This window comes from Rhinolophus sinicus, linkage group LG04 (assembly GCF_036562045.2).
Source record: "Rhinolophus sinicus isolate RSC01 linkage group LG04, ASM3656204v1, whole genome shotgun sequence".
NCBI lineage: Eukaryota > Metazoa > Chordata > Mammalia > Chiroptera > Rhinolophidae > Rhinolophus > Rhinolophus sinicus.
This window is the reverse complement of record NC_133754.1, coordinates 171563982-171579209: the sequence shown is the minus strand read 5'-3', so window position 1 is coordinate 171579209 and position 15228 is coordinate 171563982. Positions and strand designations below refer to the sequence as shown.

The following is a 15228-nucleotide window of genomic DNA, read 5'->3' as shown; positions in this document are numbered from 1 at the left end:
TGGTACTCCTCACGCACCTCCCTAAGGCCTCCCCTGGCTCTGGCTGGGGCATTTCCTTCCCCAGCAAGGCTTCCATTCCCACGTTCATGGAGATGATGGAATTATACAGTGTTAGTCATTAGAAGACTGAAGCCCATTTCCCCTGCTGAACTAGAAGCCCCAGGAGAGCAGGAACTGTGTCCGTTTTTGTTTCGGTGCCGGGCACAGAGACGATACCTACTACATCCATGTTGAATGGAGGTCTAATGGCTTCTGCACCTTTGCTGGCTATGCTATGAACAGGGGTGAGCCTGCCACGAACTTTCCACACTGTCCCAGCCACAGGGCCCCAGGGGCTTGCCCCTGCCAGCCTAGATACCAGAGAGCAGCTGCTTCCCACAACCAAACACCCACCTTTTCACCCTTTGGTCCAGGAGGTCCAAGGGGTCCCACGATGCCTTTGTGTCCCTGCAGGAAACAAGAAGACAAGACAGGAGGTGAGAGCATGGGGGTGCGAGGACTTGGCAGGGCCAAGTGATGAAGCATAGGAAACTTGGAGATGGAGACACTGGGCTGTGTAACTGGGTCCTCGCTCTGCCTCAACTCGCTGTGTGACTCTGAGCAGGCCCCGTGCCTCTCTGGGCCCTGCCCCTCCCAGCTGTGTCATGTGGGTCCCAAATATACCTCTAAGGGGAGGGCCCACTTGGATGGTTGGGGACTCTACCTGCCCTGCCCTGGGACAAGATCTCAGGAGAGCCAGCTGTGTCCTCCGGAGCAGGGGCAGGGGCGGAATGCTTGCCTCAGCGGACTTGCCCAGGCTGTGGCCTGAACCGCGCATGTGGATTCCTCTGTGGGTTCCAGGCACCCACCCCCTTCGTTTCCAACTCCTTAGCCTTCTCCCTCTTCTCTCTTCCTCCCCACCTGCCTACTGTATCTGTTTTAGTCATTGGATCCCACCATTAACTTAACAAGCTTTACATGTTCTTTAACCTCCCCAAACCTCAGTTTCCCTTTCTGAGCAAGCCCCATGCCTCTCTGAGGCCTGGTCTCCCAGAGGTGTAATGTGCGTTTGGTTCAGCTGCCTCTAATGGGGTGCTAATGTGCATGCAAAAGGGGCTAAGGCCCTTCCCTTGCACAGAGGCGAGGACATAGGGCACCCAGCACTGGAGGAAGGACTCATCAAGGACAGAGAGGGAGGACCTCTCTCTGTCCACCCCACGCCCACCTGGCCACCAGGGGCCCTTGACCCCTACCCTTGTCTGTGGGACTAGGGCTCCCTGGGGCAGGTGAGACCATGAATCTACAATGGCTCACGGGCTGCCCTCCAGGCTGAGAGGTGGTGGGGGCAGAGGGCCTAGGCCTGCAGGCTAGAGTTTCAGAGAGACGGAGCGGTGAGATCTCCTTACATCATAACCAGGCAGTCCCGGTTCTCCCTGGGTTCCCATTCGTCCTGGAGCACCCTACGAGAGGAGGAGACTGGTGTTGGTATGCAGTGTGGTTCTTGCAGCATGGACTCACCGCCAGGCTTCAGCCCAGTTCAGCCCAGCCGCCTGGCACGTCCACTCCGCCCAGAACCCAGGCCAAAGGGAGAGATGGAGAGCAAGTGGCATCATCCCCTCTCCCCTGGAGCTCCCCTCCTCCCCCAGCCCTTCCTTCTCCTGGCTCCAGTGGTTCGTGAGAGCCCATGAGAGCCAGTTGTTAAACAGAACAGCTATGAAAAATTAAATTATATGAACTGATAGTTAAAACAATTTTATCAAAAACAAAGATGACAAGTATTTAAAACTCACCCCTTCCTAATTATTTTACATTTTCTATGTATTACCTATGCTCAGGAGGTTATCACGTTTATTCAATCTGTGCAGTAGAAATACAAGATAATGGAATGCTACTGTGTGTCTCCTCCCAACCTCGCACTCAGTGACGTCATGTTGGTAGCTTGAATTCAAGCCTGGTGACAGCATTTCCACCACAGAAATGGGCACGTGCCACAGACCAGCACAGCTGTTTACCAGCACACACTGGTAGCTCGGAGAAGCCGCGTCATCCTAGTCTGCCCTCTCCCTTGCTTCCCGCTGCAGCTGTCACATCCCTCAGAGTCCCTTCCTTCAGGGCAGGCCAGCAATGGCCTGGGATCCCCTCTGAGTCACCCAGGGAGCTGCGGCAGCTTCACCCTGATCCTCACTAATCCACTTCCAGTGGGAAACATTGTTCAATTAAACATATGCCCAAGGGTCTGCTTCCCTTTCCTCACCCCAACAGCAGGGCTTGTTGACCTGGGTCTGCACGAGACCCACAGACCCCTTCAAATTGCAAGCAATACGCTGTGTTGTGTGTGCTTTTCCAGGACAGGGGCTGCAGCTTCTGCAGGTTCCCAAAGGGATCCGTGATTCAAAAGAAGTGGAGGGGCAATGCACACCCAAAAGTGTTCAGCCAAAAGTGGGAAAGGCGATACCTCCCTTTCTGCCTTTGGGCCCCTCTGCTTCAGGCCTGACCCCTCCCCACCCCACCCAGAGAGTTCTCACCGTTGGTCCCAGGCTGCCCCGGGACCCTTTAGGGCCTGGGGTGCCAGGGGGTCCGGGGTCTCCAGGGGTGCCCATCTCACCCAGCTGTCCTTGGTAGCCCTTGGCACCCTGCAGTACGAGGAAAGACAGGCTGTTACCAGGCCCCTGGAGGGAGGTGGGGGAGAGGGAGGAGGACACGGCTGATCATGGCAGGAGGATCCTACCTTGGCCCCGGTCCGGCCCTTGTCGCCTTGCTTCCCTGGTTTTCCTTCAGGACCCTGACGGGAGAAGAAGGGAAAGAGAAAGATGAGAAATGAGGGACAATGGAGGCAGGTCCATGCAGCATTAGAGCCCTAGCTCTAGAAGCTGAAGGCCTGGGTTCAAAACTGATTCTGCGCTCGTTGCTGGTCGGTGTGTCCTGGAGCAGGACCTAACATCCTGTGATGGGCGTCTTTGTCTGCAAAGTGGGGACAGTAGTCATATTCGCCTCACAGCGCTGAGTTCAACTTGGTGATACAGTAGCATGCTTACAGGTGCCTGGCCCACAGGAAGTGCTGGATAAATGGCGGTTGTCATGGTTACTGCTAGGCACTCTTCACTGAGCTCTCTCCATGTGTCTGCTGTGCATTGTTCCACCCTCCCAGTGACCCTGAGCCTTAGGCCCGATTCAGACCCCCTCCTATAGATGGTGCCAGTAGAAGTGCCCAAAGATGAAATGACTTGCCCAGGGCCCCTTCTAGTCCATGGCAGGGCCCCGATTCCATTGCAGATCTGTCTGAGTCCCTGTCCAGGGCCAGGGTCCCTGTTGGTCATGTGAGGCAGGCAGGATAGGTGCTCTAGGTCATCCCTCATCTCTGACATGCTGGGTGTCACTTCTGACAAGCCCTGAGCTCACATCCCACTGACAGGGTCCCCGTCTCTCAGGGGATGGGGTTGGAGGGGCTCCTCAGAGTGGGGCATTGTCCTGGGAAGGTCAGCTTCCCTCCCCCACTGTCCCATTGGGGTACACAGGATACTTCTTCCTGCCTAAAAGGCATCCCCAAACACCCGCTCTTCCCTGCCCTGCTCCAAGGGGGGCCAATCTGGCTTTGTCTCCACAGTTGTCATGGAAATTCAGGTCAGTGGGGGTGAGTGACTGCAAGTGTGCATGTGTGTGTGTAAGAGAGATGAGAGAGCAAGAGAGGGAGAGAAGAGAGTCCCGACTCTGAGCCCCTCTGGGTTGGGATGTGGTAGGTAGGGCAGGCAGCATTTCTGGCTTGGAAAGAACATCCCAACTGGCCCCCAGAGGACAGTCCCTTCAAGGCCCAAACATCAAAGGAATCTGGGAAAAACATCTATGTTCTTGGCACTAAAGAGTTGATTTGATTCAATCCCTTTGGCTGCATTAACAGAGGCACATGCTGGAGGATGAAGGAGGTGACTGTTCCATTTTGGAATAGGCACTGTATTCGAAGAGGAGGCACTGACTAATTATGATGGAGGGGCAGGAAGGGCTAACCCAGATGGACTTGATTCCTGTCTGCAGATTTCAGCAGCTTCCCTAAGGATGGCCAGAGGATGGAACTTATAGGGAGGCCGACTTTGATTCAACACAAGGGAGAAAGTCTGCTCAAAAGACAGAACATGGCAAAAGTGTATTGGAGATGACTGTCCCAAAAGGAACTGCTGGTCAGACTACCCCGAGGCCCTCAGGAAGGAGGAGCAGTGGCCCTGGTAGGACCAAGCACAGACTACCCTATATCCTGGTGCTGAAGTCCTCATGTGACCCTGGGACAAGTCTCTTACCTTCTCTGTGCCTCAGTTTCCCCACCTCTAACACAAAGGTCTTGAACTAACTTTGCACTGTCCAATACAGTGGACCCTAGCCACATATGGCTGCTGAGCATTTGAAATGTGGCTACTGTGATGGAGGAACTGAATTCTTAATCCGATGAAATTTTAATTCACTTAAAATGAAATTTTAAAATGAACAATTCATTATTGCAACTCTTAAGTATATTTGGAACAACTTGGGGTATGAATCTACATTTGCAACTGCATATTTTAGGACATCTAAATACAGACCAAGTTTTTCTAATGAAAATGTAGTATCTGAATTGAGATGTGCTAGAAGTATAAACTACACACTGGATTGCAAAGACTTAGTACAAAAACGCAAAATATCATATTAATGATTTTCATGTTGATTACATGTTGAAATGTTAGTATTTTGGCTATATTGGGCTAAATAATTTGTTACTAAAATGAATTTAACCTGTATCTATTTACCTATTTAAAATGTGACTATTAGAAAATTTTAAATGATATGCATAGCTCACATTCTGTTTCTATTGGACAGCAATGAACTTGACAACTGGTCTCTCAAATTCTCTTGCTCCTCCAGTAATAAAGCACTAACAATCATCACAGCCTCAACATATGGTTAGCAACACATGGCCAGGCACTATGTATACACTCTACCTCATATCTCATTCAATTCTCACCATAGGGCTGGAGAGGAAGGGATTATTTATCCCATTTTAGAGCTAAAGAAACTGAGGTTCAGCAGAGATGAAGGCACTGTCTACGGGCCACCCAGCCAGGTTAGACATGACACATGGATCCTCTGTTTCTGGGTACCCCTGGCCTAGGCTGGTCCTGGTTGGGGAATTGTGAAATCAGGATACAGGGCTGGTAGAATTTGCTGGTGGACTGAGGTGACTGCAATGGCTGATTCCTTGTCAGAAGGAGAAATGAGTCAGTGTCAAAATATTCAGTACAGAATCAGAGAGACGGAGTCTCTCCAGACAGGGCCGGCAGCTGGCCTCTTGTTCTGATAGGCCCTCTGCAGCTGGGAGCATCCCCCATGGTGTGGGAAATCCTGAGTAAGGGCTGGCACATCCAGTGGGGTGAGGCTATGGGGCCAGAATGAAGACTTTCACTGGGCCCCCATCCATATAGATGTAATTCTGGAAAGTCCCTGATGGCTCATAAAATTCTATTTTTAAATACTCAACTGTTTCCAGGCCACAGAGTGGGAGATACTAGTTCTGCAGTCCTGATGCCAGAGACACTCAAATACAGGGTTCTCACCACCTCTGTCACCCGATACACTCAGTCCAGCCCCAGTGAACCTCTTTCTAGTTCCAGTATATGAGAATTGGGAGTGACAGCAAAATATGGACATAACAATGTCCATAACATCACCACCACTAAAACCACCCACATCACCATGTCCATTGTCACCACCACTGTCACTGCAATCACCACCATCAACATTACCAGCATCATCACCACCATGGTCATCACTATCACTAACCATCATCACCATCACCATCACCACCACCACCACCATCATCACCACCATTATCACCATCACCACCACCACCACCACAATCACCACCACCACCACCACCACCACCACCATCACCACCACCACCACCACCACCACCACAACCACAATCACCACCACCACCATCATCACCACCATTATCACCATCACCACCACCACCACCATCACCATCATCACCACCATCACCATCATCACCACCATCATCACCACCATCATCATGACCACCAACACCACCACCATCATAATCACTACTACCACCATCACCACCATCATCACCATCACCATTAGCTTCTAGTCATTTCCTCCTCCAAATCCATAAAGACAACCTGTTATATTTCTGGTATATTTTATAAAGTGCTTTTTTATCCAAAGTTTCATTGACTCTTCATAGATGAGAAAACCAAGGCTCAGAGAGAGACAGTGATTTTCTCAAGGTCATACAGAAAGTGGGTGCTTGAGCTGACCTCAACCTTTTAACTCTGGGTCCAGGGTTATTTCTGCCATATGTTGTTGCCCATTCCATAGTCATGATACTCAAAAGCTCACTAAGAAAGGGTCCCTGGAACGTTGGAACTCAAAGTGATCTCAGCACACATTCCTTCCAAATCCTTTATCACACCAAGGACAGGAGGACCCAGAGAGGGCAAGGGCAAGTGAAAGGTCACACAGCAAGTTACTGATGGGGAATCAGGACCAGTGCCCCTCTTGCTGAATTCTCCCTACTAAACTCAGTGTGGCTGAATGTAGGGATTGGGCAGGATGAGGTCAGAAGGGGCCAGGTTTGTACAGGGCACAGCAGCCAGGCTAAGGAGAGGAATGTTACTCAAGAGCCATGGGAGGTTTAGGCAGGGGAGGAAGGACCATAGCACAAGACCCTTTGGTGGCAGCTACCAAAAGTCCTCCCACCCAACTGTCTGAACAGACACAAGTGTTATCGCCCCCCAGGAGCCTCAAGTGCTGGCATGCAGCCATGCCCACTCACCCGGACACCAGTGATGCCAGGAGGGCCGGCGGGCCCATCCTCGCCCATCAGTCCCTCCTGGCCCTTCTCGCCACGCTCACCGTCAGGCCCTGGGTCACCCCTGTCTCCCTGGGTGGGAAGGGCATGGGGAGAAGAGAGAGAGAAAGAATAAGTTAGTCACCAAGCCTAGCTGAGGGCCAGAATCTCAGGGCTCCATTCAGATGTTCACAGCTGACCAGTTCCTGGATTCCTTGACAGCTCTCCCAGCTGCCAAAAGGGTCGGGCTGGCATGGCCCCGCTGGCATAGGGAACAGCCTTGACATGGTGGTTTCTAGTGTCTGAACCTGGGCAGGAAGGGGATGGCTCAGGGCAGAGAGGACCCTGACCACACCCATGCCATGCGTTCACAGGCAGGGAATACGTTTGGAGACGAGGGCTATTTCTCACCAACGTAGACATATGGGGAGGACAAAAAGCGTAACAGGCAGAAATAAAGGAGGTTGAAAAAACTTCACCCAATCCTGCCTCTCAGAACTAACTTTTTCCATTTTTCTGGGTAGCATTTTCAACCTTGGCTCACACGAAAACAGTTTACATTAATAATAAGTAAGAAGTAATAGTTTCGATGGCTGTGTACCTGGCTCAGAGCCGTGGAACAACTATTCCAAGGCGAGGAAGCCAGTTAGCAGTAAACAAAGCTTCAGAGGCATAATCCAACCAGACTGCATGCTTCCATCGTTTTTTGTTAAGGTCTTACTCTACTGAGCACGTTCTCCCATTGCTCTGCGTGGTTCTCATTCTCACTGGCTGCAGAACACCCCCTCTGTCAAGTGGATGGCAGCTAGCACTTATATAGCACTTGCCACATCCATGGGGCTGCATGGACTGCTGCCCTTGGGCCCTGTGGGCAGAACAAGTTCAAGGGGCATAGTGCAGCATATGCTGTGGCTGCAGAGGGACAGGGCAGTGCCCCTTAGATGGCTGCGTCCATCAGGGCTGCCCCAGTGGGACCTGTGGCCAAGCTGCAGGTGGCTCCGCTGTGACTGTTCACAGAGGCCCTTGGGAGACAGTGTGAAGTCCTGGGTACGAGGCAGGGGTGGGTTGGGGAGTAGGCTTGGAGAAGCAGAGTCTCTGCCAGTTCTTTTTCCCGGCACCACTCTTTACGAGAGACACTGATCAACTGGTATGTGTCCAGGAGAAAGAGTGGGTTCAGAGGGCATGAAGCCAGAACGTGGGAACAGGACCCCTGAGAGCACGCACTGCAGGCCAATTATTCTGGGGCCTGGGCTCCGGGGCTCGGGGGGCTGGTGTGGTGGGTTACTGGGGCAGTTTCTAGCTCAGCCAGGGAGGACTTCCCAATAGAGGGGTCCAGAGATGACACAGATGAAAAAGGGAGACTCCAAGCTGAGGTGTGGGCCAGTGCAGCGCAGATCTGGGCACCAGGAAAGGACTGGGCAGGATGACTTCTGAGGTCCCTTCCCAGTGAGACTTTCCAATTCTAAGCATGGCCTGGCATGGAGACAAGGGTCTGGCCCTGAGGGCCGTCTCACAGATCCCCCTGGCTCCAGGATTCCCCTTCTGGCCTGTCATTCCTGGCCACCTGGAGAATCCTGACATCCTAGGACATCTGCAAAGTTCGGAAGAGCCTTACAAGTTGTCTACATCAATATTCTCAATTTACAGATGGGGAAACTGAGGCCCAGAGAGGCAGAGACTTCCCAACACCACATGTAAATCAGTGGCAGAGCACGGGGTTCTGGTTCCTTCTAATTTAAAGGTGTTGTGGTCAGGGGACAATACCTCCCCCACCCCCAGGGTTAGGCTGCCTAACTTCAAATCTTGCTGACACTTCTCAGTAGATGTGCGACCCTGGGCAAACCCCCTCATTTGTAAAATAAGCAGCAAGGTGTTACTGTGAGAATTGAAAGAGATACTCCACGTAAACAGCTTAGCCCAACATCCAGCTCCCTGCTGGATAAAGGTTAGTTGTGACTAAGAGTTACTGCCACCTGTTGTCACCATCAGCTAGTTGTCAGCAAACTTGGAGGAGATAATCAGCATAAAAGCACTGTATAAACAAACTATAAAGTGTTGTGTGCCTCCCAGAGATTGTTTTCACCATGAAGGTGATTCTCCACAAACACCGTAAAGAAAACAGGCGTTCAGGTACCACCCGTAGCTAAGAGAAACTGCAGTTTTGAGGAGAAGGGAAGCAGGGAGAAGTGGAGGGTGGGGATTGTCCCCAAAGCTGCCTGAGCAGGGTGGAGAACCGTGGGCAGGGTGGGGGACGGGCGCTGGACAGGGCTCACCCTCACCCATCCTGCTCTTAATGAGAATCAGCTGGAGGTCAGCTCTCAGAACTTTATGGGAACATGGTGCTTCCGGAAGGAAACTTAGGTCTCGGATGAGAGGGCAGTGGGGGCACAGGTAGAAGCAGTTCCCAAACACCCCTTCCTCCCCAGTGCCTGCACCAGAAGAGACTGCACGCTTACCTTCAGCCCGTCGGGCCCTGCAGCGCCACTGTCACCTTCAAGTCCTGACTCTCCCTGGAAAGGACAGTGGGAAAAGAAGAGGAGACATTACTGGGGAGCAGGCCCCATGTGCTTTGACTTCCTCCCCCTTCCTGGAGCAGGACCCCCAACCTCTGATCTCCAGGCAGTGGGGTCCCGGAGCATCCGGCCCACACACAGTGGGTGGCTGAATTAGTAAATGAGCAGGAGAGTTGAGGCACCCACTCAGCTCCCAGAAAGGAGGGGCAGAACCCCAAGCAAAGCCTGCTGTCTGCAGGGCAGGCTGGGGTGGGGGCTGCATGAGGTCTCGAGTTAGAAAGTGTTGGTCATGGAGCCATTCTGGACACGCGTGGTTGGACTAGGCAGTGCAGCCTAGTGGTTGAGAAAGGTTTTGATGTCAGGCAGACCTCGTGCCTGCACTGGGCTTCCCATTCACTGGTGGTTTGACCACAAGCAAACTACCCAGCCCCCATGGGCATCTGTTTTCTCGTCTGAAAATGGGGCTGATCCCACTTCCTATAAGGGTTCCTCCAAAGCACAGTGTAAGCACCCACAAATGGTAGTCATTGGAGATATTATTTCTTCAATTGGAGCGAGCCTTCACTGAACTCCTTGATGGATCCCATTTTTCAGATGAGGAAAATGAGGCCAGCCTTCAGACTTTCTTACCAGCAAGTTTGGGAAAGATGCCCAGACCCTGAGCCCCCTCCTGACCCTCAGCTAGTCTCCCTGCTTGCCCTTCTAGCTTCAGAGATGCCTCTGGACTCCTCAGTTCTCTAAATGGCTGTCAAATTAAGTTTGGGTCATTCTCTGCTTTTAGAATTCAAAACCATTCAGCATCCAAGCTGGAAGGGGCCTAAGAAGTCATCAGATGCAGGGATGGCAAAGACCTGACAGGTGTGTAGATTCCACCCATCTTGTGCCCATGGCAGACATCACTAATCGATCCACTAGAACGTGGCTCCATAAGGACAAGGCCTTCTGTTACTGTTGTGTCCCCAGTGTCTTGAGAAAGGTGCCTGGCACACAGTGGGCTCAGCATTCTCTTTCCTACGGTGACTAGATGGAGCCTCAGGATCCTCTTAACATGGTATTCCTAGAAGACTGTACTGACCAATCGTCATTGACACACAAGATTTGCCATCTCAAGGCTTCAAGCTCCGTACTCATCTTCTCTTGCCCTGTGGCCTCCCCTCTCATTCTGTGTCTTAACTCAATTTGGGGAGTCCCTGTCAACTATGTGGATGAGGTAGTATGTGGCATTGGGAAAAAGGAAAGATCAGAAGTGAGGAGACTTTGTTTGGGGGTTTGGTGCCCCCATGAGCTGAGAACCACACTAACTCCCCCTCATGCTGGGGCCCCACCTGCTCATCTGTAAGGTGCTAGAGGATACCTGCTCTGTATCCCTCACAGCTCCCCAGTGGTCCACATTCAGGCAGGGACCTTACCACTGGGCACAGAGCATAGAGGGGTGGACACAGAGGCAGGCCACGGCTTCTTAGAGAAAGACAAGCTTTGTAGATTTCTTTTGGAAAAAGGGATGATAACCTTCTATGGAACAGTTGTCAGGGGTAATAATAGGTATTTTTCAAAGAAAAGCACGTAGACGTCAAATAAGTTTGGAGACCCTGGATTAATCCCAATGAAACCAGTTTCTTGGTGGAAGGCTTTCCCAGAGCCTTGAAAATGTTACTGTCAATGTGCAAGAGAGAGCACTGAGCAGTTAGTGAGTCCCAAACATTTTGAAACACTAAATGCTTTCCTTTAAAGAGCACCTCTACATGGTGGAAATTGCTGGCCCACCAAGAGAGACTAGATAAGTCTGTAGAGATCCATGATCTATTTCTGCAGGTGAGGAAACTGAAGTGCAGGGAGATTGAGTAAAGCCCTTCCCTCCACCCAAACACCCTGGGGGTGGCTTTCCAGGGAGAATAAATTTGCTTTGACTTACCCGCTGCCCAATGAGGCCCTGTTCCCCAGGGGTGCCCAGAGGCCCAAGATCACCCTAGGAGAAACCAAACACAAGTCCTTGGGGGTGGGTAGGGCCAGCTCCAGCCCTCGCCACCAGCTCTGATTTTGTGGCAGGAGCTAGTGAGCTGGGGCAGCTCCTCCCCAAGAACCAAAGAGAAATTATGAAATGCCAACTAGAGCCCCTTTTCCAAGTCAGCCCTGGCCATGTCGGGACCACGGCCACCACCATCACAGTTCACACTTACACAGAGCTGTCCTAAAGGCAGCTGATCCTTGAACAGTGCAGGGGGGTAAGGGGCACAGTCCAAATCTGCATACAATGACAATCACTGGGCATTCGCGGATTCTCAACCACAGAGCTGACCCTTGAACAATGCCGGTTAGAACTGCACTGGTCAATTGAAAAAAATCCGCATGTAAGTGAACGTGCATAGTTCTAACCCGTGTTGTTCAAGGGTCAACTGTACCTTTTTATTGCACACATTTAATTGTCACCACCCAACAGGAAAGGTATCTTCTTTTACAAATGAAGAACCAAGGGGCTGTGGGGGTAAGTAACTAGCCTGCGTTCATGGCTACTAAGTGACAGGTTCGGGATCCAAAGCCGGGTAGTTTGGCTCCAGAGCGTTTCAGATGCAGAGATGGCAACTCTGGCTGGCCACTTCCTTTACTTTCCTTGGAAGTTTTAGAGAGAAATGCACCAAGGAAGAGGCCCTAAATGAGCCAGAGTCACTATCACCCACGTTCCACATCCCCAAGAGACCCCAAATGGGTCTTTCTCCTGCAGGGATTTCCAAGCCGCACTCCCTGCCTGCTGGTGTCTGGGGCACGAGGAGGAGGCAGAACTCTGAGGCCCCAGCTCTGCGCCGATCTGCACCCTGCTTCTGTTTTATAGATGGGGTGGTTTGCTGCTTTGTTTCAGCAAAGGATTCTGGAACTAAGCCAAGACTGATAGTCCCAGGCCTGGTCCAACTCCCTCGGAATGGCTGGGAGACGCCAATGGGGGGTGATCTGCCTCAAGTCCCACAGCCCCTCCAGGGTTCCCCTAGGCCCTGCTTCAACAATGCCCCAGGCCACCAGCATCGCTTCTCAGCTCCAGGGCCTATATAGGGAGCAGCATCCTCTTCCAACAGTGGAGAGGAGAGGGGGCTCTCCCCAGAGCCCAGGGATCAATGGGCGCCTGTTTCCCAGCAGGTAATGAGGGGCACCACGGGTGCTGAAATGCAGATGGTATCGCGGGAGGCCAGGAGGTACTGCTGACCTAGCATGGGGCAGGTGCAGGTGCCAGAGAAAACATTACTGGGCAGGGGCGGGGTGAGGAATCTGGGCCGGCTGGGCTCTCTGCTGTGGCCATCACCAGGACCCACCCGCTCCCCAGCCAGGTGCACAGAGAACCTATTATCCTGGACACAAGAAAGGCCCATTTCTCTTCTGTGGGGAGGACGTGACCACCAGCTGGGAGCTGGTTTCAGCAAGTCATTTTGCTCTTCTTTCATCCCTCCTCACCTTCATCCCGGCTTCCCCAGGAAGGCCCGATTCTCCCACTGCACCCGGCGGCCCCTGAAAAAAAATGCTATTGGTTTCCCCTAGACCAAGGACTGGCCCCTGGTTGTAAGGGAGGAGATAACTGAGGCAGGCTCAGAGAGGGCAAGGGACATGCTGAGGTCACACAGCATGAGACACAGAGCTGTCTCAGAGCTTGGAGCTGGGACTGGGGGCGGGGGGTGACTGGGCCCAGACTGCTGAGTCTCAGGGCTACCCAGAGGCTGCTGAAGCCTTCTCCCTCCCCGAGAGTGTGGTTTACCACATTAGGAGTCCCTTGGCAAGCACAAGAAGGAAAATTTCATGATTTGTATGAGGCCAGGAGAGGAAGCCAGCAGATGCTGTGTCCAGGGCTGAGTGATTCCAGCCCTTCTTTCTGAGCCAGGCCAGGAAGACAAGGGCAGGAAGGGGTCCTACTTATAACCATTGACATAGCTGCAGCCTTTGCATAAACTCTGCATTTCAGTTTTCTCCTCTGGATAAAACAGGGGTGTCTGAAGCCCCTTCCAAGCCCCTTGCTACATGACCTTAAGAGGGCTGGTTCTGCAGTCAAACCCGGGCTGGGGTGAAGTCCCAGCAGTGTGGGGCAGGGGCATTGCTGCTTTCCTTGGTGCCAAAAGAGAGGCACTGTCAACTCCCCATGAAGTTCCTGGGACCCCTGCATCCCACCTACTGCCCCTGGGACTGGAAGCCCAGCTCCTCACCATATGCCATTCGGGTACATCTACCTTCTGTGCCTTCAGTCTCTGCAGCACACAGGACATGACCACCTGCCCAGGCCAGGCCAGAGTGCCCTAAGGAAGTAGTCTCGGAGGAGCTGATACCTCCCCAGCAGCACCACGGAACAAATAACAGTCCCTCAGCACTCACCTTGGGTCCCATCTCTCCTGGAGGACCAATTGGTCCCTGCGGTCCCTGAGGGCCCTGGAAGACAGACAGACACACAGACAGTTGGGAGAAGCTAGCCTGGGCCCTATCTGGGGTCTGAGGCTTGATAATGCAATCTGGAAGGGTGGGTGAGAGTGAGCAGCCACAAACCCTAGGCCTCTGCAGCCCATGCCCCTATCCTGGGCCGTGCTGTCCCCTAGTATCCCCTCCAGTCCACCTGTACACTCTCCTATGCATCTACCTAAAACTCAGTGAGGCCCTCTCCTGCTCAGGAATCTTCCGGCTCTGGAGCACTGCTCACTCTGTTCCCTCTGCCTGGACACCCTTCCACCTCGGATCCACCTCTGGAAACCCCCACCCCTCACCCTGGTCAACCCACTGTTCAAAAGAGCATCTCTACGTGGGCCTCAAGATGTGGGACTGAAGCATGGCCCAAGGGGCAGGAACCTCCTGTTGGGGATGTTTCCTCCTAAGCCCCCGGAGATTCTATCCTCTCCTCTCCATCTCCAGCAGCACCACTCCACAGCCTCCTCATGGGGCTCCCCGACACTTGGGCTGCCCCCCCAAACCCAAGCTTCTGGTGAGATCTTCTGAAGGGCCTCCCCGTTTCAAACCCCTCAGTGGCTCCCGTTGCCCTTAGGGTAAAATTTCTCTCCGTGGCGGGACCTCCTCCTGCCTGCCCCATGTCCGGCTCTACAGTTCCCATTCAGTTTGTTAGTTTATTCTCTTTCTCCCTCCCACCAAAACATCTCCCTCCACTTTTCACTGTGATAAGCACACTAGACACATTTTCTCATTTCATCCTCAGGACCGGATGGCAAGGGAGGGACCATTATTCCCATTTTACTGGCAAGAAAACTTAGGCTGGAGGGCAAGAACTCTTAGACTCAACCCAGAGTTCCAGAGCCCCCCGGCCAGCGTTCCCTCCACCATCCGAGACCTGTCCCATCAGCCCCAGCACGGTCACTCTCCAATCTCTCTCCTTGTGTGAATACTGGCCCACACCCGCAGGTGTACTAAGATGCAAAGCGGGAGGAAGAGGGCAGTTACCGGTTCTCCTGGGAGGCCCTTGGTTCCTGGCGGGCCCGAAGGACCCGGAATACCCTGCAGAATTAAACAAAGGGGAGCTTAGTCCCTCTGTGGCCTTCTCCCCCACCCGTGCCCTTGGCCTCAGTCAAGCCATCACAGCACTGAGTGACGGATGGGGACACTGAGTTCCAGGGGAAGAGACATGCTGAAGGGTCTTCAGTAAAGGGAGTAGGCAACTAGAACCTTTGGGATTTCCAGAGCAAGATGGGACTTGGCTAGAAGGGCTATTACCTCCCCACACAGCCCCATGGCATTTTAAAAACCAGTGCTACTTACGGGAAAGCCTCGAGCACCCAAGTGCCCTCGCTCGCCAGCCGCACCCTAGAAGCACATTTGGGTTCATTAATGGCACACGTCACAAAGCAGGAAGTGGGAAGGGGGACTGGCAGCCATGGTGTGACATACCTGCTGCCCAGGCTGGCCCAGTCTGCCCTGCGGTCCTGGAGGTCCCTA

The 15228-nt window shown here is 52.8% G+C and overlaps 1 protein-coding gene across 7 annotated transcripts in view; it reads right to left on the bottom strand.

Annotated features, from left to right (window-relative positions):
- COL27A1 (collagen type XXVII alpha 1 chain) overlaps positions 1 to 15228 on the bottom strand; it is a 135696-nt gene that overhangs the window by 22498 nt on the left and 97970 nt on the right. For all 7 annotated transcript variants that reach the window (XR_002139439.2, XM_019754574.2, XM_019754573.2 and 4 more), the window contains 12 exons: positions 15181 to 15225; positions 15052 to 15096; positions 14737 to 14790; positions 13669 to 13722; positions 12763 to 12816; positions 11237 to 11290; positions 9268 to 9321; positions 6797 to 6904; positions 2708 to 2761; positions 2505 to 2612; positions 1386 to 1439; positions 394 to 447 (listed from right to left, as the gene is read on the bottom strand). Coding sequence is in view for 6 of the 7 variants with exons in the window: in XM_019754574.2 (XP_019610133.2) it covers positions 394 to 447; positions 1386 to 1439; positions 2505 to 2612; positions 2708 to 2761; positions 6797 to 6904; positions 9268 to 9321; positions 11237 to 11290; positions 12763 to 12816; positions 13669 to 13722; positions 14737 to 14790; positions 15052 to 15096; positions 15181 to 15225 (738 nt within the window). In the remaining variant the exon portion in view is untranslated. The remainder of the gene's footprint in view (positions 1 to 393; positions 448 to 1385; positions 1440 to 2504; positions 2613 to 2707; positions 2762 to 6796; positions 6905 to 9267; positions 9322 to 11236; positions 11291 to 12762; positions 12817 to 13668; positions 13723 to 14736; positions 14791 to 15051; positions 15097 to 15180; positions 15226 to 15228) is intronic.